Source organism: Diadema antillarum, unplaced genomic scaffold (assembly GCF_040938485.1).
Source record: "Diadema antillarum isolate AM-2024a unplaced genomic scaffold, OU_Dant_1.0 scf00000003, whole genome shotgun sequence".
Taxonomy (NCBI): Eukaryota; Metazoa; Echinodermata; class Echinoidea; order Diadematoida; family Diadematidae; genus Diadema; species Diadema antillarum.
In genome coordinates, this window is record NW_027270892.1 from 1,862,138 (window position 1) to 1,878,041 (window position 15,904).

Consider the following 15,904-nt stretch of genomic DNA (forward strand, 5'->3'; position numbering starts at 1 on the left):
GCATTATGTTAAGAAGGCTATCAAATAGTCTTAACACACAAACACAAATGCCCTTATTCTAAATAATTTATTTGTTTTTACCTTGACATAATAATGCTTCTCCTGGTTGCTGAATTCCCCCTTGGGTCCCATGCTGCCACCGGCCCCATAACTCTGGGCACACAGTCTCATCAGCCGGCCCATGTTGCTGTTCAGGAGGGCCACATTGGTCATGTCTGCCACCTCCTCAAAAGTCTTGATCCCGGCGTCGAAATACATGTAGCTCTCCTTCCACAACTCTTGCTGGAAAAGGCTGGGGAGGGAGTCTAGTCACAGAGAGATTGAAAGTGAAAGACTGTTTTAAAGCTTTGGCAGACAAAGTGCTCTGAATAGACAGTGTGTTGTTGTATTTTTCTTGTATTGTCCTTCAAGTTGCTTAAACATCTCTAAAACAGTTAGCTCATAATGTGTAAACGGTCTTCCTTGTCATAAGAACTCCTAAAAAATCTCAGCAAATTCAAGCAACAGGTTCACATGTGTATTGATACTGAATTACTATTTGTTTCACATGGCTGCTATTAAAGGGAGTATTAAATGCTTGCAAGTGAGCAATACACGACAGACTGCTGTCTAACTCTCTAGCGAATGACTAGGAAATGCGGATAAAGTGCCTTGCCTCGGGGCGTTACTACTGCAGCCACAAGAGGTACACCAGGGACTGCGGAGATTACCAGTCCATAGTCTTAGCTACTAAGCCACCAATGGCTCCTGTAATGCATTGAGCTGACTCCATGTCCTTCAGCAATGTTCAATAGTACATGTCTCAACACTTCTTGTGCTCACTCAGTTTAAACACAAAATTTGTGAAAAGAAATGGAGCAGGGGCAAAGTGAGTGTTTCTTTTACAGCATCATGAAATGTAAGACATCAGCAAGGTGGTTCTCACAGTTCTGGTCTTGAGGTAATTGATTTTTAATAGTAAATGTTATGTGTATCAATACTTGCTTTACATCATCTCTTCTTTGAAAAAAAAAAAATATGAAAAGAAGAAAGAAACTTTGTAGTATGTTTATAGAAGAGATTTTATGAATACCACAAGGTCTTCCAGGTGCTTTGATTAAAGCTGATATCAACTCATCATCACCAGAAATAACAAAATGAAACAAGGGCCCCGTTTCATAAAACTGTTTATCAATAACAACTTAAAGCTACTGAAATCCTTGCATCTGATTGGCTGAGAGCAAATTTGTCATAGAAATGTGGCAGTTGTTACTAATAACAAGTTTTATGAAACAGGACCCAGATATCATCATCCTGGTCAACTATAGAGGGGGAAAATGATACTGCATCTCAATGCAAAGTTTCAACTCCATAAGCTGCAGAACAAAAGTTAAAGGGAAACAAAAGCAAAACGGCCAGTGCTCCCAAGAAAACACCTACCGTCCTTTGGCGCCACATTGGCCGCGGTGTTCATGAAGAAGACGCCCAGCTCGTTGCAGGCGTTGCCCAGCTTCTGGCTGATGTTCCTCCTAAAGGCCTTGCCCTTCTTGGAGGCCTCTTCCAGACACGCCTTGTAGCACCTGATGCTGGTCTCCAGGCAGTCCTCAGTCTCACTCTGCATCTCTGTGACTCGCTCGTACTTTCCCACTGAATGTCGAAAGTAGACACAACCGCCCAAAAACAGGTGAATAAGACACTCATGACCATGTACAGAGCACTCCCATTATACGAACACGGTTATAACAAAATTCGGGTTACAACAGGGTAAAAAATCAGGCCGCAAAGATATCCACTCCATGTATTTTCTTGTTTATTTGTTCAGTTATAACAAAATTTCGATATAATGAAAGAAAACTGCCAGTCCCGAGGACTTCGTTATAACGGGAGTCCACTGTAAGTTACAGGACACTTCCCACATGGGAAGCATAATGGGACAAGATGAAGAGGGGGGGGGGGGGGGTTGAGTAGTCCAGTTTGACCCATTACCACAAAGCCCCAAAGTTGGCTGACCACTGATCTTTTTCTGACCTTGGCATGACTAGCTCTAAGAGACTCTGTGCTTTTCACTGATATATGCTATTGCTCCACTTCATTAGAAAACTTGTGGCCTGATGGAAAATCATGGGGAAGTTGGCTTGCAGTTAAAATGCGATTTAACATAGCAAAGATTAGGCAACTAAGCACATTAAAAAGAAAAAAAAGAAAGAAACATAATTATTCAAATGCTTCACAAAGTTAAGAATGCAACTTGCACATCATCTTAGACTTTGCAATTTGGACTGGAGATGGAAAAGATATGAAACTTTCCATTTTTGTACAAATATCACAATTTCTCACCTTTTTCCTTTTAATTCATCCTACTTTCCTGCATCCCCACCAAGTGAAAACACATCATCATCATTATCACGTTGTGGGGCAATGTGCCCAAATGGTCTAGCATGAAGTTACAATGAGGTACTTAAAGGTATTAGCCCACATTAGCAAACCCACGAAAATCAAAACTGCATAAAATAGGTCCAATATGACTTCAAGTACAAGTTATAACAGTAACATACCTCACCTGTTGCTCTTTGTCTATACCATTCGATAAAAGAGAGAAAATCATTGTTTTAAAATCAATCTTCAAACCGGGTCAACCCGACCCAAAATCGAATTACGAGCGCGGGCTAGCTACGTACATGTAACTTACACATGTATCGCATGCATGTAGTACGTACACTTGTATGTGGACCGGAGCTAGCGAGCGTTATACGCATGCATACGGTGCATTTTCATTTATTTTTATGAAAGCAATGGACTAATTGGAACGAAATTTTGCACAGGTGTTACTGCAATCATACCCACACTCCATGCTAACTATGAGACCAATTGCTGCAGGTATACAAATGTGGGCTAATACCTTGAAGACAACATGAATAGAAAAGATAATGGAAACTTATCAGATGTTTTCTTCCCATTCAGGTGACATGTGTGTGACCAGACCAGACTGCAATAGCTTAATTTTCCATTGAACACATGAGGGCTCACACTGACAATCATTTAGTGTTTGGGATAAAACTTTCCCAAGAGTGATATAAATGACTACCTCACACCTCTTAATCTAGATTCAGGGAGGGGAAGCCAATAGAGATAGATAGATAGATAGATAGATAGATAGATAGATAGATAGATAGATAGATAGATAGATAGATAGATAGAAAGAAAGATAGACAGACAGACAGATAGATAGATTATAGATAGATAAATTGATTGATATATAAACTGATAGATAGATAGATAGATAGATAGACAGATAGTAGATAGATAAAGAGATAGATAGAAAGATAAATAAACATATAGAGAGATAGGTAGATAGACAGATAGATAACAAGATAAAGTGATAGCTATTACTGGATAGATAGATAGCTGGACAGATAGATAGAGAGAGAGAGGGAGAGACAGACAGACAGAAAGAGCGAAAGAGGGAGGGAGAGACAGAAAGACATATACAGAGAGAAAGAGAAAGATAATGCCTGCAATGCTCGCATCACCATCTGACGTCTGCTGGAGTACAGCTATCTCCAGAATGGCGGTGTCGACGTCGGACATGTTCTCGTAGTCGTGCCGGTGGAGGGTCTGGTTTTCGAGGTCGTGCGTCAGGAGGAGATGGGAGTCGCCGCACACCGCGAGGAGCTGACACAGTTTTCCGTCTGGGTCATGGATGGAGCTACATGCGCCTGGGTGGGAATCGAAACAGCAGGTGTACAAGCTGTCAGACCTTTGGCAGTGGCTCCATGCCAGATAGAGTATCAGGAGACCGCGTCTTGATAGATGTATGGACCCAGTGTGGGTTGAAGTTTACTACTAGTCGGTGGGGTCAATGCATCCAAACAATTGGAACCACGCTAGCAATCTCATGTTTTACGCACACATCTTGAATTCACTCATCAAAACATATCAGCAAGATGCAACGTGTCTTGAAAGAGAGTAGAGTCTGTAAGACTTCAAGACTTTTTCGTTCTTTCTCACATATTTTACTTTCCTCGTGTTTTCTCTGATATTTTATTTCTGCCTGCTAGGTTCTTGGATGGTTTGAGCTATGATGTGACACATGTTGTCCTAATGTTAGAAAATATGAAAGACAGTAAAAGGGCCTGATAAAAAGGGATCACCCATCAAAGAGATATAACAATGCATATCACCCATAACTGATTGCATTTTGAACTTGGTACATTGCCAATTTCCTGATATGAAGATAAGATAAAGGTATACCTTAATTTTCAGCTACATGGGAAATCATTCACTGTTCACAGCAAAAACAAATATAGATTGTATGACAGTTGATGACTTCAGGAGTAAGCAAGAGTTTTAAGCACTTTGACATACATTTTGCGCTGAGAGCAGTATGCAATGCTTACATTGAGGAAGAAATCTTTATATCTAAATATACCAAGGAATATTTCTGGCAGTTTTCCAAACTTTCTTGAAGATCTTTTTTTCCTTCAATAATAAATTTATCTATCATATACATATATTCTAGTTTTATTTGCAATTTTCCCTCCCTTGCCTTAATGTGCATTTGATATCATTTTGTGAAGTGCTGTGAAACATTGTTGTAAAAGCGTTATTCAAGTACCAATATTGTACGGTTTCGTACGAGGGATAGAGATAATTATTCATGCATGTACCCCATTACCTCCCCATAAGTTAACCTGTTCAGGATGAGCTGAATTTGCTATAACACGCATTTCCTATAGACACCTGCCCGAGAACTAGTCTTCAACAGGTTAAGGGGATAAGGAGTGGGGCTACAATGCAGACAAAATATAAAATTAACTATGTTGTGTGTGGACTACGCATCCTAAAACATACAGTATAGAAGTTCTCCAGATGTACTGGATAGGGCAGTTTAAATCCCCATGCGTTTGCAAAGTAGTGGATTTACTGCAAAACTAGAAAACATTCACTGCATGCAACTTGAAATAAACTTTTGCATGCATTTTACTTTTGCTAATCTTGGCTACTCACAAAATTCACCAAAGTTTCATCATGCAAAAATTTCTGGTATTACAGTAAATGGCTGCAACTCACCAAGACATTTGATGGCCAGATGGCTTGTGAGGAGCGCCCTCCCATGACGATGCTGTCGCCAGGCCACTTCACTCAGCACACAGTAAGCCTCATAGGCCTTCTCTAGGAGAAGCAGTCCCGAGGTCTCCTGCCACGAGCCCTGCGGGAAGGACTTCTCCTTCACCACCACCCTATCACTGGCCACGCCCCCCGCCCTGCCCTTGTCCGATGACGGAACCCTCGGCACCAGGACGCCGCACTTTCCTGCGGCAGCATCGTCAACATCTGAGCTCTGACTGTTGCCTTGGCAGACTGTCCGCATACTGCGTATCACTATCTGATCCTCTGTCCTCTCTTCCTTGAGAGTACGAGGTTCATCACTTGCACCGTCCCCATGAGGACCTCCAATTGTACTTTCCCCCTTCCTTTGTTTGCCATGTCCATCACTTTCTGATTGCGGAGTCCCCTGAGTATCATCCAGCATGCTGTGCGGAGGTTTCACAAATGGATCGCTTGAAAGTTCGCAACCATGGTCATCTTCTTCTTCTTCCTCTTCTTCTTGTGTCGATGAAGCCTGCCCCCTACCATCTCCGCCAATCTTTCCGCCGACTTCCAGGGGGCGTTGCTCTTTTCCCGGTTTGTCCGGCAAGGGTATGGCTTTACTGGTCTTCTCTGGAGACAGTTGTGGCAGGAGCATCGTGATTGGGGCCTGGGTGGGAGAACCTGGTTGGCGGGTGCTGGCCTTGCCATCAGACGATTTGGCCTTGAGTACCTCCAGGCCCTGTACTCAAGGAAGATATATGACAACAATTTTAAATGCTATGTGATAACATGAAGTACACATTCCTGTCTCAAAACATACACATATCATGCTCTTGACAAGATATCTTAGGATTCTAGAATGACAGCAAACAGGTGTTCTTCACTGCATGAATGTTTGGCTCTTTTACTTGCTGTCATTTATCTGCAAATAAATATAATCACATTTTGGATAAGAATGCATCCTTTAGTGATTAGTTGAAAGAGCTTCATGTGACTGATTTTTTTTTCAACTGCTGGTATTTAACAATGTTGGCCTGTTTGACACTTCATGGCATACTATTTGGAAAATGTCACTTCTATACAACATTTTCCAAATTGTAAACTGATTGTGAAACAATGTCATGAAGCAACTGTGAAAGCGTGCCCTGCTTAATACGGTTACTGTACTATGGGCCTCGGTGAATACAAACTTTCTATTTACTTTAGGGGCTGCAGCCCTCAGTGGAAAGTACTATTTTGGGGTCATGTCTGCCTACCCTCAAGCGAGGAACTGTGGCTTTAAATGCAAGCATCAGAAACAAAGAGGATCCAAAAAGCTATAATCCACACAAAGTGAAAGTAGGATGATGAGTGATTAAAAAAAAGTGTAAGGGGTGCAAACAAACAAGAAGTCACTACTCTAAAGAATGCCTGCACAGATGATTTGGTGAAAAAAAAAAACAGAAAAAAGATATGGGTGGGTAAGTGGGCCTGGATTTGATGACATACAATGTGAATTCCTATGTATTGCGCTCAATGTTTCACTTAACAACTTAACAGTTCAAATTCTCATCAATCTCTTTCCTCACCATCACCAACATATACTGTATACGGCATACATTTTTAGCGAGTCTAAATTTCCACGAATCGGGACTTCCCAACAATTTCGCAAGTGGTTAAATTCGCGATCGTGGAGTACTGTACTGAATGGAGAAATGCATACAGTATAAGTCTGTGTCATATTTATATCGGAATCAGAGTCATTATTTTCGTGTGTCTTTAATTTCACGAATAGCACCTGACTCACAAAATTCACGAAAGTAAAAACCTTGCAAAATATTCGGGGGATACAGTACTCACCCTGACGACGTATTCCAAAGTCTGCATGGCTTTCTCCTCTCTGGAGGCATTCAACAGTTTGACCTCTGACCTCCTGCGCTCGTCATCCCGGTGGTTCTTCCACGCCTTTTTAGCCGGCTGCTTGAGGCTGGGGATATCGATGGGAGGCAGGACGTAGTTTCCATCATCTTTCTCTCCGGTCATCCCTCCATCATCGTCGTCGTCGACATCATCGTCTTCCACTTCGCTTCCTGTGCTAGATTCGCCTGGGAACACAATAGAGGATGGAATTTTAGAGAAAATCAGTTCACTCTGGTCAAAAAAAGGAAAAGATGAGACAATCACAAAGATTTTCATTTCTATCCGCTGATGGTGAAGAATAATATGATTCACTCCAGTCTTTTTTGTAAACTCAAAACTACTGAAATCTCAAATCATCATCATGTTGTGCATGTATCAAGAGAATCACGAGGAAGGGTTTCTTTGTGCCATAGAATTGATCCAACACAAAAACAAGGCTGGTCCACATCAGGTCCACATCAATGTGTCATAATGACAATCACTCATATAAGTTTACCACTATCTATTCACAGAATATTTACATGTTTTCATAACAAACCAAAAAAAAAAACACCCAACTTATGGAAATCAGGCAGATTTTGAACTGTCTTCCAATGAAAGCTCAGAAAAGGTGTCATCTTTTCTTGATATGCCTTTTATTTTTGTCTTTTGTCATCTTGACAATATCGCTCATTTTCTTCAAGCAGTAAGGTTAAAAGTAGTAAAAACTACCTGTCCAGTCCGAGCCAACCTCATCATCGCTACCAGTGTTGCCATGGTTACCTTTCTTGTTGTTGTCGTCCATGAACATCTGACAAAGGATGTAGTTGGCCGAGACCACAATCTGTTTGACGAACCAATCACGACAGATCACGCATTTAGGGCAAATATCTACAACAGACAATGGTGCCAAAAAAATTGAGGCTACCGAGACTGTGAGTTTGCAATACTAAATTATGCTGCTGTAGCCAGAGATATTCATAATGTGCCTGCTGTTGTAATAGAAGGCCACACATGTGCTAAGATCATTCATAACTACAAAAGCACTCGGAGACTTCCGCCAAGCAGGTCATTTCCACCCATATACACATGCTGAAAATCATCCAATTTCCCTAAAGCCACATTTACACATAGGTCCTACAAAATAGTGGGATAACTAACACAATCTAAATCTCGAGATTTGTGTAAATGTGAATCCCACTAAGGATAAAAACACCTTGCGTGTACCTCATTAGCTTCCTGCAAGCTGTGTGGCACCTCAAGCAGAGCACACGCTTTAGTACTGGTATGCATATATGCACACCTCAATACGCACAGCTTGAACTCCCAAATTCATTGACCTTATTTGCCAAAAGATAAGAAATCCTTCAAAAATTCATAAGAATTCCCAGATCACTGCTAAAATTTGACCATCTGTTCCTTGTGTCATTATCAACTTTTCCTATAAGTTTCATCCAAATCCATTTGCAACTTTTTGAGCTATTTTGCAAACAGGCAGACATACAAACCCATGCTGACAAAAGCATAACCTCCTTGGCGAAGGTAATGATATCAACAAGTAGTGTCAAAAGTGTGCAGGCACACACCCTGACTTTTTGTCTTTGCAGAAAGAGTATGTTGAGCAGATTGATAACCACCTAGTAGACTTCCAACTCCCGATATATTATTATTGATTACTACCTTCAATGATCTTATTCATATTAGTCATATCTCACAGTACCTTTCTCTTCAAACAACTATGTGTTATTACACAGATATCGCAACCTAACTGTAAACAAAACAAATCACCTTTGCTTTTGCTATCTTATGAGGGAGACATATTGCTATTGCATCAAACCCACATACTCTTGACTTTCTTCCATAAAATCTTGCATACTCAGTACAACAGACATTACACTTCACATATACATTTAGCACTGAACGCGACATTGTCAAAACCTCTTAAGGCATGTATACAGAGCAAACATGCTTTAAATGCAGAAGTTGGAAACTTCCCAGACAATATGGTTGGCACTATCAAAAGCAGGTCATTCCTGTGACCCCTTCATTCTGCCCTACTTTACCCTACCACTATTCAAAAATATATATATATATATATTGAAGTGTTTACACACTAGCATGTTTGCACTTCCACACACTCATTGTACACATCAATCACTTGAGAATTTCACACTAACAATGTGTGAAACCCGAGGCTGCATGCACACATTATGTGTCACTGTCTGGTGAGCATGTGGAGCAGGGGGGGGGGGGGGGGGGGGCTGGGAGGGGGACAGGATTGTACATTGTATGATGTAGAGTCTAACTTTCCAGGTCCACAATATCAACACTGGCAGGCTAACAATGAATAGAGCAGTCTTATTCTGAAAGCAGACGGAATGTTCCCAGCACTGCCAAATCAGAGATCCATTATTATCTGACAACTAATATTTGCTTTAATGGCTCACTAGAAATATTTCACCTTTCACACACATCATTGATGATAAACAATGCTGATGCGCTGTCTAGAAGTCTCTCTTGCAATGATGTTTTTTAAGCTATTTTTTTTCTCTCTCTCTGATCTTGGGGTGCAAAAAATAAATTATTGCAGTTGAATTGATGAGGAAACCACCATTCTAATCAAGCTTCTCTTATAAAGGTAGTCTCCTGCTTTACTTTTTTTTTTTTTGGGGGGGGGGGAGGCTGAGGTTGATCTGTGATTGTAAGATGCAATCAGTTTGTTGTTATGATATTGTACAATGGCTCATGAAATTGTCATATGAATTTACATGCAATAAGTTCAGACTACACTATACAGTATGTCCCCCCAAAATATCGCAATCAGATTTTCTCATTGATAACACCCAATATGATTAAACTGTCTGAATGCTACTTCAGGGTCTTAAAATATAACATTTTAGCTCTATTTTGCAGAAAACCCCATTCGATTTGATTAAGCGGTCACAGAGAAATGTGGATTGTTGTAAAGCATGTCATGAGTCTAATTCTTCCAACTTTAGCACTTCGATGATCTTGTGTGTGAATACAATAGACAGAACTTGGAGGGAAGAGATTCCCAACATCCTCTACAAAATTCTTAATTTCTCTTTGACCACTGAAGCAAATTGAATGGGATTTTCTGTAAGATGTGGACAATCAGTTATAGTTTCAAACCCTGAATTTGTATTTAGATTGATTTAATATTTTTAAAGATATCATTGCGGAGGGTCCCATTGTAATTTTTTTAGGGACATACGGTATTTATATCAATTCACAATATGGCTATTTGTACATCATTTTATTTCTACATTTGTGTCGATATTGTTTTGAGAAAAAAAATACAGAAATAAATGTAGTAAACAAACAAACAAACAATCAAACAAACAAAACAAACAAACAACAAACAAGTGTTTACCTCTGGATGGGGGTCGCGACCCTGACCCAGCAGAGCCAGACACTTCATCAGGAGAGTCACTATGATGTGCTTGTCTCTGCAAGATGTATGAATTTGAGTCATTCGTCATTCATACTCTTGTTTAATGTAACTGCTCAGGGAAGTGTAGAATGCTTGTAAGCAAGAAAACAGCCATAGGACCCACTGCCTTATTAACTTCTTTATGTGCTACATTCGCACACCCAACTCAGTCAACGCCGTGCCAAGTTCGCATATTTTGCTCAAACCTGCCCAAATCGATCAATAAATTGCCAAATGATACCTTACAATGAAACCATCACTCACGATTCCGTTCCTGTCACATGTAGCCTGGAAGTGCATAATGTTGCGATTAAATATCAAACGGTGTTACCTATTGCGTTTGCAAATAAATTCAATGTTAATGACGCTGTTTTGAGTGCAAAGGACATGCCTGGGAAATGATGTAGCTACTGATCATTTGAATGAAAAAATAATCATGGATTTATGATAAAAATGTACATCAGAGCACAGCTTCCCATTTTCCCTAGAATTTTGCTCATTGCATGTCCAGCATAACAAAAATATATAAAAACTTACATAGACTTGAAACACAGAATTTTTACTCAAAGCATGCCTATGTTGCGGTCTCAGAATGGAATGTGACAAATAGGGGGTTTAAACCGTGGCGCATATAGAGTTAAAGGCCCCTCCTGAGGACCAGGCTACAAAAATAAAATGCCTTGTCATAGAGCACTAACCACTGCAGCCATGGGACTTGAACCATGGAGGGACTCTGTAATTTATAGTTTGCAGTATTACATGTATCTGCTGAGCTACAGAAGTTCAGTGGATAAGGCCACAGACAGTAAAAAAAATTGACATGTCTTCATCAGACTGAAGTTCACACAAGCAGGCTATTTTGCAGTTTATGAAAAAAGCCCAGTATTATAAATGTACATCTTCATCAGCTCGAAGACAGCTAGCTCACTAGGGAAATTAGTTTGAAATTGACGCATGAGTACTTTGCATCATTACTTGGCTCGCTCAGTCACAGAACTTTTAGGCTGATGCAGACGCAACCCAAATAGCGCGCTAATTAACAAATTGGCGCACTATTTCACAAACTAGACCAAGGTTTTGGGGAAATTTTCTCGATCAAATAGCGCACATTTTGCTTATTCATTGCAGGCTTCTTCAATAGCGGGTTAATTTGACATTGGGCTAATTTCCTAACCACAAAAGAGCTGTGCTATTTTGTTACTTGGGTCTGATGAAGACAGGCTCAATGTGCAGTCACAGTGGGCGGCAGTCATTACTGAAGTCTTTGTGTGTCCTCCTACGCACATCCAACTCAGTCAACAGCTTGCCAACTTTGTGTATTTTGCTCATAAGGCGAAGCACAAACTGATTTGTTTCGAATACTCGCCATTTGCTAGAAAAATAGCAACAGCTCTGTCATAAAATTTGTATCACAGTAAAGCTTGTAATTTTTCTCTACAATTTTAGAACTGCATTTCTGAGCAAAATGCTTCTCCAAAAAGTTGCAGGGCTTTGAAAAGTAGAATGTTTTCCAAAAGCATTGGAATAAAGTGGCACACAGGGGGCGTACACTGTGGCACACTTAGAGTTAATGGATTCAATTGATAATTTCAGCTGATGCTTACAGTGTCTAATGATACCAACTACTAAAGGGGGCAAAAAGAAAAAAGAGAGAGAGAAAAGAATGGAATAGATGAATCACATGATCTGCTGGCAAATCTCTGAGACACAACAGAATAGACTTGCATAATATTCAAGCTAAATCTCATCAAGACTAGTAAAAAGAAGTAAAAAAAAAAATAAGGACCTTATCATTGCTAGAACTATGTTGTAAAAACATTAGCAATATCCTTTTCACCATTTTGCAAATAAAGGGAAACATGTATATGAGCCTTTATACATTATTTAAAATAAACAAGCCAAACTTTTGAAGATCTTGGCACACGAAAAAGACGTGTGGTATGTGGTAAATGTGTTGGGGTGTATTCAGAAAGTAACCCCAAGAATTTGACATGATGAAATGCTGCATTGAATCTCAACCCGTTGAGGACGGACTGAGTTTGCTATAGCACGCACGTCCCACAGACACCTGCCCGAGTATTCTCTGGACTCATCCTCAATGGGTTAAAACATTGCAACATGTTTGATGAAATTTCAAGCTTCATGAAGGATTTCCATGAATGACAAACCTTGACCTTTGACCTGGACCATCCTATCTATTATCATCATCCAATGTCTCTCTTTCTTCCCACTCTTTGAGGTTGGACTAAATCCCTCACCTTAAAACTAGTGACTTTAACTTTCAGACAATTCCTCATCATCACATCATACATCATACATCTATAGGTGCGGTCAGACTGGCAAAAGATTGAGAAGTTTAAGATCGCAAAGTTTGGGCCTTTGGTACGCGCGCAAGAAAGAGTGCGCCGTCCGATGGTTAGTGATTGTGACGTAACAAAGCACATTTGTACATGACAATGGCCTCGCACTTCGGAGACACCGCCCGCAAACAGATCGAGAAGTTTCGCGGGAAGTTTTGCGGGAAGTTTGCGGTCACACTGGCAAAACTTAGAGATCTTGAAGATCCAGATCTTAAACTTCGCGATCTTTTGCCAGTCTGACCGCGCCTATAGTCTCATATTTCATCAAGACAAACAGAGTGGCATGCATGTTGTCTCATGGTAGCAAGAAATTATGTGCATGAACAGACAAAGAGATGGCTAAAAATAAATACAGTGCATCTAGCTAGCAACATTCTAGTGATGGAAGTTCGAGGACATCTAAATATCAGGTTCTAGATATTCCACCATTTCATACATACATTCATTCATTCATTCATTCATTCATTCATTCATTCATTCATTCATTCATTCATTCATTCATTCATTCATTCATTCATTCATTCATTCATTCATTCATTCATTCATTCATTCATTCATTCATTCATTCATTCATTCATTCATTCATTCATTCACTCACTCACTCACTCACTCACTCACTCACTCTCTTTCCTTACTTGGCAGTGGTGGCCGTCTGGGACATGTTGTGGGCCACACGGTACAGCAGCATGGCCACTGGCACAACGTAGGGGTTGTCCCAGGGACAGTCCGGTTTCTGGGTCATCAAACTGCTCAGGTCGTACAACTTGACCACATCATCACCTTGACCTAATCATTGACACGAGCACAGATGGACGGACAGTTAGACAGACAGACTACAGATATGGAAGGATGCCTTCCACCAGAAGTAAATTGACGAAGAAGCTGTACATTGTAACTTCGAGCTTGAAACCACCTGTTGTGATGAAGACTTTTGATTTCAATGCTCTGTACTGTTACATACATGCAGCTTTAAAATCTAGCTCCAAGTCACTTCTGAAAGGTACAGGCATTTCTATGTTTATGCTGTTAAAAAACATAATATACTTTTTATTGAAACATTAATTTTCCATATTTCCACAAATCTTGGAAACATACTATTTTGCAAAATTTGGAGATGGCATCGACTGCATTTTTGTTTTGTTTTCACTAGAGAGATGTTTTCACTAGAGAGATTTTTTTTTTCATTATTTCTTGAATAAGTCAACTCACAAACTTGAAAATATAGTAGCATCACAAAATAAATGCCAGTTACTGCATGTTACTGGTAAACAAGGCAATTGTCCTGTAGATAATTATCTCATCTACACAATTCATGAGTGAGAATGCTCATACAATTTGTGACCTCACACCCATCTATTTCGTCACCAACGATCCGACTTTGCAGTTGTTATCAATAACTAAGAAACGTGACATTATGTCTGAGCATAAATAAATGTATCAAGACAAAAATTGACTCCATGAAGAAAGTTGTTTCAAATTGACCGTGGTAACACATAAAGCACTGATCACTACGAATGGAGCTTACTGCACAAATAACAAAGTAAATTTAAGCCAGCAATTCAAATGGCACTATATCAGTAGCTGAGCATTCCTTGCGAGTCATCAGTTACCTTAGATTTCCTAACCATCGATCATTTTCCCAAATTTACTGAGATCCAGATATCTCTACAACATCTATAATACAGAAAGCATCTACACCATCATTAGAAAAAAATCCTCCACCAAGTATCATATCTACATCTAGACTCCATGAATAATCAGCAAAATGAGTATGATTATAGCAAATTAAAGCATAATGACATGACTATGATGACTACACTGCATGTGAAGATTGCCCTCGGGCTTTCGACAAGATCATTCCCACTACCACTTAAATGATAAGTAATGTAATCACCCTACAATCATATATTTACTGTTCTTCTCACATATAATTCAATTTTTTCACACAAAACAATTACTGTTCAAGATTCCTTGAAAATGCTATAAAAAAAAGAGAAAGAAATGCTGAGACGAATCAATGTGAAGACACATCACCCTAAACTGTGTGCAACGGGGTCGTTGAACCCACGACCCTGACTGACCTTTGAACAGCCAATAAGTGTGGCCCTCCTTGGTGCAGTTGCTGTTGATGAAAGACAAGATGTTCTGGGCGATGTCCTTCACAAGCTGAAGGTCAACGGTGTACATATTAGCTTAATCAAGACTTGTAGTTTATCTCACTCAGTTACCACTTGTTCAACAAGAAAGCTCTCCCCAGCAAAGATATGTACATATGTTTGTTTGTTTTTTAATCAAAACTATTGAAGGTATTGTTTACCATTGGGAGGAGTGATTTAAAAAATGTTCAAGTTATCACATTTGATGCATATGTGTACATCAGTTGTATCACAAAACATCCTGCCATACAAAAATTTCGTATTAAAGCCTAAAATATAAGATATCACTATTTTTCTCAATAAACCATAACTGTAGATGGTTCAGTCTATAAACAATTTTATTATAACTATTGTTCATATTTTGTATATTTAACAATACTTAACATTGATTACACTGATTAACAGTTTAACATTGTTTGCTCCTATTCCTAACTCACTTTTTAGAACCATTTTGAAGCACTAAAGCTAGGTTTTTGTTTCATCTGCAAATGGCAAATACTGCCTTTAATACTGCACTCACTGAAAAGCCACTCTCCGACACAAACATTTTTTTCTAGTAGGCTGACATGCAATGTGCAGTAAAAGTGAGAGTGTAACTAGCCTATGTTCAAGCACTCTCAAAACAAGCACAGAACATGTACTAAACATGCAACCCCTGACCCACATGATGCTCCAGTCCTCTTCATCTCTATGTGTATCATTCTTCTATAATTATACATTTTCTGTAATTATGTTGCAATTTGGTTGTCACATTCTCATTCTCTTTGTTCAAAAAAGGATAAGAATAATAATGTACTCATTATTCTCATCTCAACAAAGTAAATCCTGCCACAGAGAACAAAGTGTTACCACATTTCATAAGACTTGACAGTCAAATACAGTCAAAACCTGTCCATAACGGTCCCCAAGGGAATTGAAAAAAGTGGCCGTCATAAAACAGGTGGCTGCTATAGACAGGGCTGTTTACGTGGTTTTTCTCGGGGGGG

General features: G+C 39.6%; 1 protein-coding gene across 1 annotated transcript in view; it reads right to left on the reverse strand.

Annotated features, from left to right (window-relative positions):
- The window catches only part of LOC139734388 (erythroid differentiation-related factor 1-like), a 66,582-nt gene that overhangs the window by 7,759 nt on the left and 42,919 nt on the right, over positions 1–15,904 (reverse strand). Inside the window, exons 9-17 of the mRNA XM_071645211.1 lie at positions 14,844–14,928; positions 13,398–13,548; positions 10,343–10,418; positions 7,681–7,792; positions 6,910–7,154; positions 5,050–5,809; positions 3,510–3,695; positions 1,420–1,626; positions 82–305 (exon numbers count right to left, since the gene is read on the reverse strand). Of these exons, the coding sequence (XP_071501312.1) occupies positions 82–305; positions 1,420–1,626; positions 3,510–3,695; positions 5,050–5,809; positions 6,910–7,154; positions 7,681–7,792; positions 10,343–10,418; positions 13,398–13,548; positions 14,844–14,928 (2,046 nt within the window). The remainder of the gene's footprint in view (positions 1–81; positions 306–1,419; positions 1,627–3,509; positions 3,696–5,049; positions 5,810–6,909; positions 7,155–7,680; positions 7,793–10,342; positions 10,419–13,397; positions 13,549–14,843; positions 14,929–15,904) is intronic.